Source organism: Callionymus lyra, chromosome 1 (genome assembly GCF_982586985.1).
Source record: "Callionymus lyra chromosome 1, fCalLyr1.hap1.1, whole genome shotgun sequence".
Taxonomy (NCBI): domain Eukaryota; kingdom Metazoa; phylum Chordata; class Actinopteri; order Syngnathiformes; family Callionymidae; genus Callionymus; species Callionymus lyra.
Genome location: NC_141818.1, coordinates 38744823 through 38757709, shown reverse-complemented (window position 1 = coordinate 38757709; position 12887 = coordinate 38744823). Strand labels below are relative to the sequence as shown.

At 39.2% G+C, this 12887-nt stretch overlaps 1 protein-coding gene across 1 annotated transcript; it reads right to left on the bottom strand.

Moving 5' to 3' along the window:
- Positions 1–832: 832 nt before the first annotated feature.
- On the bottom strand, positions 833–11511 carry synpo2b (synaptopodin 2b). Its single transcript, XM_087786553.1, has 3 exons — positions 11043–11511; positions 7519–8765; positions 833–1469 (listed from the first exon to the last, which is right to left on the bottom strand). Exons 1-3 carry the CDS (start codon positions 11509–11511, stop codon positions 969–971), a joined length of 2217 nt encoding a protein of 738 aa, XP_087642679.1. The 3' UTR covers positions 833–968.
- Positions 11512–12887: the final 1376 nt, after the last annotated feature.

Sequence of the window (12887 nt, the reverse complement as noted above, 5' to 3'; positions counted from 1 at the left end):
TTTCAATATACAAATGTATCAAAAAAGTATTCAATAAGATAAATAAATGTATCCAACTACCCGTCAACATTATCTTATTCCCATCAAATGTTTTTCCTTTAACCTCAGTTTGACTGTTATTGAAAGTCAATGTAAAGTCGTTTCCATCCATAATCTCAGTTCCTTATCTCATCTTAATTACTTCTGATATCATTCAACATTCAACTTCTCCTGTCAACAACCTTCTGTATCTTCTGTTTAACATCCTGTAAATTCAATCTGTGCACAAAAAAAATCCTCATAAAAAAGTGTAACACACGTGTAGATGCTGTTTATAGAAACAACAGCATGAAAAGTGACCATAAGTGTCAGTAAACATGCAAACAACCTTTAAGTACTTAACTTTTTTTAATCCTCTTATGTTATGTATTGTTTGAATTAAAAAAAATATATATATCAAAATAAATGATTTAGTAAGAATTTGTGAAGGAAAACCCTTTAAAACCGTGGCTGTTTAGTGAGTGGAAAAGCATTCAATGCTACTTAACACATCTATAAAAAATGTATACTTTGTTGGTATAAATTGGAGTTTGCTATGAAGTAAAAATATTAAAACATATTAGAGATAATCCCGCTACGGACTATTTGAAAACCTCTATATTTCTGAGTAGTCGAACCCGTCATGCCTTTGACAAACTTCCCTTTGGACAACTCTGGCTTTTCTCCACTAGGGGTCTCAAACAATCAGCTGGTATGGTGGCCACTAGAGGTCAATTCTTGTTTAGAGTGGGTCTCACATTAGGGGGGGGAGGGGGGGGGGGGGGGTTTCAGCAGCTTTTTATGGACGTTTTTGACATATTTAAATTAATATTTTGGTTCTTTTATGTATTATTCATGTGGTTTCACTGTGGATTTGTGCCATGTTTCATTATAGTTTTAAATAAAACATGACTTAACTGTGGCCCTAGTGTTTGTTAGTATATTTCTGACTAACTTCTCTGGAATGTGCTGTGAAGTGGAGTGTATTGGGGCCCTTGTCTTACGAACGCATAACTGCTAGCGGACTGCAGCGGCCGGGCCGGTCTAAACGGAGGCCCGTAGAACGCCGGCTTCTCAGGTGGGTATGTCCGGCTGCTGGCTGGGGCCCGGAACGCTGGCGCGGCACGGTATTGACCTTTGGCGACAGGTGCCGGATCAAGAGAAACCCTCCGCTTCCATTCCTCCGGAGGCTCTGGCAGGGATCTGCGGAGCCCTGAGGCTTTGACGCTGGAGGCCACGGATGACGGGAAGCTCTGGAAGCAAAAGGCCTCGTCCACTGAGCCGAGGGGGCTCCTGGACGCCGCCTCCCAGGGGGTCGGGGCCTTCTTGTAGACCTCCTGGTAAGACGTCTGCCTCTGCGGGAAGGACGGCTGGGACGCAGGTGGAGTCAAGAGACACGGAACTGAGTTCATCCGCCTCATCGGACTGAAGGGTAGACTTCTACCAAGAACCTGGAAGAACATAGCATTTGTTAGTGATGGTCGACTTGAGATGGGCTGACGAAGCTTCAAGAAGTATCGTCCTCATTATTGGTACCACTAAATGTCAACTACTTGCACAAATATTACCACCTTGTAGAAGCACCACCTACTGTTTCATGAAGCTTCATGAAGTATCGCCCTCATTATTAGATCCCACTAAATGTCAACTAGTTGCACAAATATTGCCACCTTGTAGAAGCACCACCTACTGTTTCATGAAGCTTCATGAAGTATCGCCCTCATTATTAGATCCCACTAAATGTCAACTAGTTGCACAAATATTGCCACCTTGTAGAAGCACCACCTACTGTTTCATGAAGCTTCATGAAGTATCGCCCTCATTATTAGATCCGAATAAATGTCAACTAGTTGCACAAATATTACCACCTTGTAGAAACCAACAGCAACACCTACTGTTTCATGAAGCTTCATGAAGTATCGCCCTCATTATTAGATCCGAATAAATGTCAACTAGTTGCACAAATATTACCACCTTGTAGAAGCACCACCTACTGTTTCATGAAGCTTCATGAAGTATCGCCCTCATTAATAGATCCCACTAAATGTCAACTAGTTGCACAAATATTACCACCTTGTAGAAACCAACAGCAGCACCTACTGTTTCATGAATCTTCATGAAGTATCGCCCTCATTATTAGATCCCACTAAATGTCAACTAGTTGCACAAATATTACCACCTTGTAGAAACCAACAGCAGCACCTACTGTTTCATGAAGCTTCATGAAGTATCGCCCTCATTATTAGATCCGAATAAATGTCAACTAGTTGCACAAATATTACCACCTTGTAGAAGCACCACCTACTGTTTCATGAAGCTTCATGAAGTATCGCCCTCATTATTAGTCCCACAAAATGTCAACTAGTTGCACAAATATTACCACCTTGTAGTAACCAATAGCACCACCTATTGTTTCATGAAGCTTCATGAAGTATAACCCTCATTAATAGATCCCACTAAATGGCAAAGCATTTGTTAATGATGGTCGACTTGAGATGGGCTGACGAAGCTTCAAGAAGTATCGTCCTCATTATTAGATCCCACTAAATGTCAACTAGTTGCACAAATATTGCCACCTTGTAGAAGCACCACCTACTGTTTCATGAAGCTTCATGAAGTATCGCCCTCATTATTAGATCCGAATAAATGTCAACTAGTTGCACAAATATTACCACCTTGTAGAAACCAACAGCAACACCTACTGTTTCATGAAGCTTCATGAAGTATCGCCCTCATTATTAGATCCGAATAAATGTCAACTAGTTGCACAAATATTACCACCTTGTAGAAGCACCACCAACTGTTTCATGAAGCTTCATGAAGTATCGCCCTCATTATTAGATCCCACTAAATGTCAACTAGTTGCACAAATATTACCACCTTGTAGAAACCAACAGCACCACCTACTGTTTCATGAAGCTTCATGAAGTATCGCCCTCATTATTAGTCCCACAAAATGTCAACTATTTGCACAAATATTACCACCTTGTAGAAACCAACAGCACCACCTACTGTTTCATGAAGCTTCATGAAGTATCACCCTCATTATTAGATCCCACTAAGTGTCAACTAGTTGCACAAATATTACCACCTTGTAGAAACCAACAGCACCACCTACTGTTTCATGAAGCTTCATTAGCCCATCGCTACTTCGATGGGTTTGTATCACATCAAAACTGACTCTTAACCCGCTTCAACTGACTTGTACCTGGTTCTGTAAATCTTCACACAAAGTTTGTTTAAAATAGTTTAGTTTTTCAGTTTTGGTCTTACCATCGTTAATTCATTCAAGTTCAGTAAAGGCTGTGTTATATCAATTTTTAATTAAAATTTAATATGAAAATATTCATGCCGTGTTCATTTTTGGGTTGCAATCATACTTATCCTACGCAGCTAGAGCAACAAGGAAATACAAAGAGTTCCCAGCCATGACTGAGGACAAGAAGATACAGTTGACTCAGGCAGCTTTTAAAGCTGATGTTAGAACATATTTTGGTTTCAAAACAAATGAAAGCAGTTACGACTTCGTCAAGAGTCATCTGGTCTGTGAATTCTGTACACTAGTACTCAACAATACTACAAAAATGTCATTGTTGCTACAGCCGATTTATTTATGAACGTAGTTGATAGTTGAAACCAGGCTTAATTTTATTTTTGCAAATAAATAACCTCATGCTAATAGTGACGCTAAACTGATAGCATGCTAATGCTGATATTGACAATTGATTAATGAATTTAGTTTATAGTTGAAACCAGAATACATTTTTTTCATACTAATAAATAATCTTATGCTAATGTTGACACGAAACTGATAGCATGCTAATTACAATATGTACAATCGATTTATGAATGTAGTTGATATTTGAAACCAGATTTAATATTATTCACGTTCTTAAATTATCTTACATTCATTTTGAGTCTAAACTCATAGCATGCTTATGCTAATATGTACAATCGATTTATGAATGCAGTTGATAGTTAAAACCAGAATTAATTTTATTATTGTTAATGAATGATCTGATGCTTATGTTGACGCTAAACTAAAAGCATGCTAATGCTGATATGTACAATTGATTTATGAACGTAGTTGATAGTTAAAACGAGAATTCATTTAATTCATGTTTATAAATTTTCTTATGCTAATGTTGACACTAAACTCATAGTTTGCTAATGCTAATATGTACAATCGATTTATGAACGTAGTTGATAGTTAAAACGAGAATTCATTTAACTCATGTTTATTATTTTTCTTATGCTAATGTTGACACTAAACTCATAGCTTGCTAATGCTAATATGTACAATCGATTTATGAACGTAGTTGATAGTTAAAATGAGAATTCATTTAACTCATGTTTATTATTTTTCTTATGCTAATGTTGACACTAAACTCATAGCTTGCTAATGCTAATATGTACAATCGATTTATGAACGTAGTTGATAGTTAAAACGAGAATTCATTTAATTCATGTTTATTAATTTTCTTATGCTAATGTTGACACTAAACTCATAGCTTGCTAATGCTAATATGTACAATCGATTTATGAACGTAGTTGATAGTTAAAATGAGAATTCATTTAACTCATGTTTATTATTTTTCTTATGCTAATGTTGACACTAAACTCATAGCTTGCTAATGCTAATATGTACAATCGATTTATGAACGTAGTTGATAGTTAAAACGAGAATTCATTTAATTCATGTTTATTAATTTTCTTATGCTAATGTTGACACTAAACTCATAGCTTGCTAATGCTAATATGTACAATCGATTTATGAACGTAGTTGATAGTTAAAACGAGAATTCATTTAATTCACGTTTATTAATTTTCTTATGCTAATGTTGACACTAAATTCATACCGTGCTAATGCTAATATGAACAATCGATTTATGAACGTAGTTGATAGTTAGAACCAGAATTTATTTTATTCATGTTCATAAATTATCTTACGTTAATGTTGACACTAAACTAATAGCGTGCTAATGCTAATATGTACAATGATGATACTATAATTATCATTAGCATCTTTATGCACGTTGTAAAACTGACATGTCTTTTCTTATTGTGTTGAGAAGGTTCTCTCTGAGAACATTTCTGTTGCACCATAACTATGTTCAAAGAACTTTTGACAGAAATTTGACTTTTCAAGGGCAACTTTGATGTTGAAAATATTTGGCTGGAAAACAGAAAGGTGTTGAGAAGGTAAAGCATAGAATGTCAGTGAAACCAGAAGAGAAGGACACAGAAAAAGAGGTACACAAGAAGAAGACAGGAGAAATTTAATGGCAGTGCAGAAAAAAAACATTGATATGTCAGAGGGATGATCACAAAGAGACATGTTTGCATTTAAAGAATGGGTTAAGATTGATGTATAACCAAATGGTCAAATCATGGTATACACAACATTTGACAATTGTAGAAAAAGGAACCACAACTTTAAGAAGTTCAATTTGCTTGGATAACATCTGGAATGAGACCAAAGGAATTTAGAATGCATCACGAAATAAAAAGTGCATAAACAGTTTCTCAAGAAAACTCTTTAAAGCCTTAAAGTGTGAACCTTATTTTGGATCCTGATTCATGCTACAGTAGATCACATCGAATGTACTAACATCTTAAGATTACTCTCATCAACATCAATTTGCCGTTGTTTTTAGGAAGTTGTCAAGTTTCCTAATGAGCCAATTCCAAAAATCAGACATACATCATGAAGTCATGAATACAACTAGTTTTCAGTCAACACAAATACCATTGAGCTTCTATTATATTGATAACCAGCACCAATTAAATTGGAATTCCATCAATTATGAGGATATTCTTGTGCTGCTTCTAATAAATTAAACAACAAAACAAAAGTCATTATTGCACAAATGCTCCTCCTGAGAATATTAAACTTTGAGCACAAATTTATGAAACAGCAAATAAAAGACTAATTTCATCCTCATATTTACTAATCCCGTCTGAAATTATGTGTGATAAACATCAGCTAAAACCAACTTAAGCTTGTATAAACTAGCGTCTTCATAAGGGATGTAAATTGAACTTTGCTAACATTTGTGCTAACATTTGTGCTAACATTTGTGCTAACATTTGTGCTAACATTTGTGCTAACATTTGTGCTAACATTCAGCTGCATTCAGTGTTTTCAGTTCAGTGTGCAAATAGAGGAAAAAATAAATAAAACCTACTTCCCTACATCCTCACTTCATGTCATCCTTTCACATTGGCCAAAAAACAAAAAGGAACGTCGGGGGAACTTGTTGACCCTGTTTAACACGGATGTGCTTTCTATTACCGGATCGGTTACCCCAAAAGATAGGATTTGTGTCAGGTCAGTACATTCAAGTATTTCTGATCACAAAATATATAAAACGTCCAAAATCAATTTAGGGTCATTTATCAAATTAGGATTTTGAATTAATTATGACTGCCTGGTAACAACTTCCCATTGCCTTCCTAAAGAGTGACTCCATCTATTCTTTTAACCCACATGCTCCGTCCCATACATTGGCCTTTTTTTTCCTGACCCATTCAATTAAACTAATTCACCATGGTAACAGACTTCCACTGTTTCGTGCTGGCCATTGGCTTTTTAGCGGAGAACTTGGGCCGGGGAGCCATTTGACGAGCGCCTCTAGCTATGAGAGCGGCCGGCGAAAAAGCCAAAGCGATGCTGTCATCCACTGATGAATGCTGCGAAGTTGAGCTGGCGGGACGCACTCCTGGCGCTTGCATGTGGTGGCTAGAAGGGGTCAGAGCGTGTTCTTCATCCGAGTGCTTGCCATTAACAAGAGGCTCATCCACCACGGCGCTCTGATCGCCAGAAGAAACTTGGGAACTTACCCACTTGGAAGACTTAGCAGGCTTATCTGATTTATTTTCGGAGCTAGAGTTAGGGGAATCAGTGAATGCAGATCTTTGCTTAATGCGTTTTGTGACTTCAAACTTTGATTTAGGGGTCGGTTTGGGACTGGGACTCTTGGCTATGGTCATGGCGTCATATTTGAAGAGTGCAGAGTCCAACTGATACGGCTGATGTTTCATTATATCTAATGCATTGAGCTGCTTTGGGGGCGCTGTGGGCTTTTCTTTTGGTTTAGTTTTGGGGCTGGGGGCAGAAGCTTGTTTGGCTGCAGAAGGAGGGTAGAAAGGAGAAAGAAGGGGATTATAAGATAGAGGAGGAGGGGCACGGACATTAGATGAGTACCTCCAGGAGTGCGGCAAGGATGATGTCGGGGACTGGGCTCTTTGGGTCGACTGCGCTTTATCACCGGTTACGACAAATTTCTCCATTCTCGTCTGCCTCTTCGCAAACAACTGGGCCCCCTTCCCCATCGAGCTGTGGCCATTAGAAGCCCCCCTAACTTCTCTGTCTGAGCCTTGAGCTCTTAAATAAGTGGCTTGGGGTGATTGGATCAATGACTTAATGGCTTGTGGTGGACATGAGGCAACTGAGTTTGGGGCGCTTCCTTTGGGTGGTGACGGAGGGTTCATACTCACGGGGGAGCGTGACGGCTGTTGACTCCAGCTATTTGTAGACGGCTCAAGATGACGTTGAGACGAGGTGCTGACAGGTTCCCAACCAGGTGCTTGATCTTGAGCTGGTGCCCACCCTTTAGAAGTTTGGAGAAGCTGAGCCGATTCTTGCTGCTCCAAGTAATGTGTGCCAACCTGGCAGTGGGGAGGCAATGACCCGGTACCCCGATGAGGAGTGTAGGGCTCATCGCTTGAATGTTTCATCCAGGGTGGACAGGATGGATCGATCGCTGGCTTTGGGGCAACGGGAGGTGGATTCTTGAGTTTGACTGTTCTCGGTTGCATGAAGTTGCAAGCCTCGGCTCCCAGACTGAAGCAGTCCTCTTCTGGCTCGAGGTCCGACCTTCTGTCTCCTTTGTTCTGTAGTTTAGATTCCGCTCCTTGTTTCAATGCTTGCTTGTTGGCGGCTTTTCTTTTGGACTCAGAGAGGAGGCCTGTCTTGATGGCCGGCACACATATCCGTTCATCTCTAGAAGCAATAATGTCTCCAGTCGGGGACCAAACTTGTGGACTGGAACTTATCGGCACTCGTACTTTGAACCTTGGCTCAGGCCTCTTAGTGACCGGGGTAATGTGACCTGGCGTGTAAGGGACAGGTACTCTGACTTGAAATCCGAGGAATGGCTTGGCAGTTCTGTTGGGCACCGAAGATTTTGGACTATGTTGCGGTTCTTCGATATGATTGCTCTGATGGGAGTTGACCAACATATCCTCATGGATATAGGTGCGTTGTGGCGGACATTCGCGTTCCCTCAACAGTTCAGCAGGAGGCGCTCTACTAGTAAGCTCCTCTTGTTCCGAATCGAGCGCGTCCAGGCGTTTTCGCCGGCGGTCGAACATCAAGACTCCTTTCCCTTTGGTATCTGGCAGGGCTTCCATTTTCACACGCTCCCAATTCAGACTCGTCTGGACCGTCTGCTGGTACAGAGAATATTCCTCTTCTAACTCAGAATCACTGGTCGTGACGAAGCTATACGCCGCTGCTCTTATTTCCTCCGCTTCTTCTTCTCGTACTCGGTCTTCGCTGTCAAATACGTCGTCTCCGGTCCCGTAGCTCACGAGGGTGAACTTCTTGACTCTTTGCCTGCGTTTCTCAAACAACAACGCCCCTTTATTTTGAGGGTTTGGTGCATTGGTGAGCAGGTGAGCTATCCGCTTACACTTGGACTTTGTTTCCTTGACATTCTTTTCTGATTGGCTGTCTTTGAAGCCTAGGACAGATGAGAGGATAAGAATACACTTTAATGGTTTACACAAAAAGATCAATCTGTTTGTGGAGGAATCTCTTTCACTGTGTATAGTTATTAGCTTTAAGGAGGTCATGCGATCGTTGTTTGGTCTAGGGGTGTCAAACTGGTCCAGAAAGGGCCAGGGTGGTGCAGGTTTTTGTTCCAACCAGTCAAGCACACATGAGTTAACCAATCAGGAGTCGGCTTAAACAAGCAACAGCGCCTGATTGGTTCAACTATATGTGCTTGACTGGTTGGAACAAAAACCTGCACCACCCTGGCCCATTTCTGGACCGGTTTTACACCCGTGGGTCACTCTATATCAACAAAGTCTTCGAATTATGTACATCACTTCACTGGTCTTCAACAAAGCATTGATCGTGTGGTTAGGAAGACGCCTTGAAACATTTTTTAATCACTTGTCTCTGGTCAAGAACGGTTAAACAAGTGAGTTAATAAAGTCCACAAACCACGTGAGGATAGAACAACGATGCTGACGCAACTCAACATACCAGTCATAGTTTCCTGCTTGCATGATGGAAGTTACTTTTGCCCTGAGATATGTTGAATTAATCCAGACATTCATGTTGTTTGATACACCCACATTTGAGTTCCTCACACAACACACACAGAACAGGTGGAAATGCAGTCTCCTTATATAACCTGGACGAGTGCCGGGCCGTGAGCGAGCTCAGCATATTCAGGCTCCTGAAGCACCCAGAGATATTGACACCTACAGACCTCGTCTTGACCTGGTCTTCGGATTAATCTTGATCCAAAACAACATGCTCATGGGAGTAGACGCGGTGGATATCTATACACACTACTGATAAGCCCTTATTTACCACAAACAGGAAATAAATAACCCTTTAAATACTTCAGGTTTGTTCCCTAATAACATGTATCTTGTGTCTAATACCATTACTCTAACCAGTACTTTAGGTAAGTTTCTGTTGCTTAGACGTCTGAAACAGTTCTCACACTACAGAAAAACTGTGGTAAAATTTTCCAAATATATTTTAAAAATATCATCCAAGTGCAAAATAAGTGTTTCCATGTAAATATACTTGTTTTGCAAGGACAGTAAACAATGTTTAAGGACATTTATTATTTCCATTCAATGTATTGATTTTGACTTTATTTGGTTGTTTTTGTGTTTTTTCTAATTTTACTCGAAGTAATATATCTTACTAGTATTATATGTAAGTTAATAAAAATAGTCTTAAAATACAAGATGATAAACAGGACTTGGAATAAACTCGTTAAACATTTCAATTTCCTTTTTAAAAAATGGGGTCAATATCAAGCATAACAAGTCAATAAGACATATTATCCGAAGCAGTATTTAATATTTACATCTGAATATACAGTAATAAGATATAATACCAGTAAAGGCAATTACTTTTTTAAATATAGGAATTAGATTATCAAATTCGAAGTGTAAAGCATTCATTTAAAAATGTTTTTTTAACGGCACTGATATACTTCCATCATCATCTTTTCCTGTTTGTCATTGAAAATGAATAACAAAACAAACAAAAATGACCTTTTTCCTATATTTCCTATATAACTTGGCCCCTTAAGAAATGTTATTTCAAAAGACACTGATTTCTTAGCACAACAAAAAAAAAAGATAAATGGTGGTCGGTTTATTATCAAAGAGGCATCGATATCCAATTAATTCTGGGGTTAAAACAGTTAAAAATAATGTTTTAAAGCAAAAAAAAGCAGCTTTATGTTTACCACAAACGCATCCAGAGAACCAGCAGACGTCAGAGAAGATTTTTTGTGTGGAGGTGGAAACGATCTCTTAACAGTTTTCAGAGAAACGTTGAGCTCATGAACATCATCAAAGTCATACAGTTGCTGCCGCACTAATAAAAGCATCATCTTCACTTACGGCGTAACAGTGTGTGGGAGCTCGCTTTCCATTACACCGTTACGACCTGATAAGCGGCGTCGGGTAACAGGCCGGGCGGACACACATGCTCACGTCCGTCAACCTTCTTTCTGCCGGCCTCATCATATGCTCATGTTTTATTCTTATCCTGCGGCTCGCGACCAATAAAGCTCCACCGGTAACACCACCCAGAATAGCCTCCACAGCCCAGTTTGAATTTAACCACAGGCGTAATATTTCACAAGCACTGGCTCTTTTTTTTAAAATACATAAAAGAATAAATTTAGGTTTTGAGCAGTGACTTAAGAATTCATCAGATTGTGAAATCATGCAGACCCTCTCGAGGGTTGAAGACTTACGTGTGCACCTGGTCCTCTCCCTGTCCCGTCTGGAAAGATCTGTGTCGGACTCCGAGTTCCTCTTCTCTGCAGGCTCAGCACCCCCGCCTGGGATTCCAGAGAAGACAGGAGCAGGAGGTGCTTCGCTGCTCCCTCCTTCCTCAGAAGATCCACTGCTTCCGTCAGACGAGGCTGCCCCTCGTTCTCGTGTGGTCGGGGTCAAGGCCGGGGTCGGGTCAGAGGTCGCCCCAGAGAAGGAGGACGAAGAGGGAGAGCGAGGCCGAGTCGTCGCTGGACTCTCTCCGTCCTGAGGAGAAGATCTCCCGCGATCATCTGGTTCCTCTTCATCTTCACTCTGGTCGTACGAAGAGCCTCCGTCTCTGTCAGGCCTGAACCCGTGTGGTCGGTCTCTGGAGAACTCGGTGTCGCCGAGGTCGTCGTCGGGGTCGTCGGATCCGGACCTCGAGAGTTCTTCGGTGGCGGGTTCCATTCTGGAGGGTTACGCCAATGAGCCCTTCAAAGAGAGAATAGTGTCCAAGTTTAATAGTTACATGACCATGTTTGGAATGGTAGCAGAACATTGAATGTTTGAAGCACACACTTGAATTCAAGCTATATTGAAAAGTTGCATTTTTTGTTTTGAAAAGTTAAGTAAAAAAAGTTGAATATTTATATAATATTTATATAATTTTTTTTTTTTTTCTGTAGAGTTTGATATTATAATTCAAATAGTTCAAAAATAAATGTTCTAAATTGAGTATTGTTTAATCCGTAGGCTTTTAAATTCAATATAAAAATGTTGGTACAGTAGTGCCACCAGACTATAAAAAAGATATATATATAAAATATATATAAAAAATACTTAAATTAACTTTCAGTCAATCATAATTGATCCATATCTTTTGGTATTGTCTGGTGGCACGACTGTACCAACATTTTTATATTGAATTTAAAAGAATGTCAAAGATTACAATTTTTTTTTTTTATTACAAAAAAATATTTTTGAATTATTGGAAATAAAAATATCAAACTCAATATCAAATAAAAACATTAATCATTTTGAAAATAATCACCTTTTTCTATTTTAATTATAAACAAAAAACAATTCAATTATTGAATTTATTTATTTATTAAAAAACTAATTTAGTTAAAGCCCTGGATCTAACTTAGGTTAGATTTTGTATTTCATTTTTGGCTTCAAATCAAAAGGAAGACAAGTTTTTCAATTTTGTTTTGGCAATTTACCCAAAACTTTTATTTCCAACTTCTGAATTAGAAAATGACGAGAATAACTCAGCCCTCGTGGGGTTTTGAAAAAAAACAGAAGAAAAATAAAAATGAAGCTCAAAACTGAAAAAATTAATGTATTTTTATTTGCAATAACTGACCGTTTCACTAAAGCACTACATCTAGTAACATACATACATATCGTCAAAAAAAGGTGAATAATGTTTAGTCAGTTGTGTTGGTTTAAACACCAAACCACCGTTATCTTGCATCTTTTACTTACTTAAACAAAGATTAGAAGTCAGATCTGGTTTAACGACACGACAAATGAGAAAGTAGACTGAGTTTACATGTTTGTCTGAATAATTTTCTAAAGCAGAGAGCTGTTAGTTCGCTGTTATACCTCTGAAATGAGACAAACCTACAGTAGCTGATGAGATTGAATGTTTCCTCTTGTTCCACCTGGATTCCTTTTCTTGGTTTGATTTGTATGGGTTCGATGAAGTGAAGCTTCATGAAGCAGTGTCCCCAAGAGTGCCATCTAGTGGGCACGAAAAACCAGAACAATGTTTCACGAAGCTTCATCAGTCCGTCGCTCCTTCAATGTTGCGAACACTTTTCACACTTTGCCAACTAAGT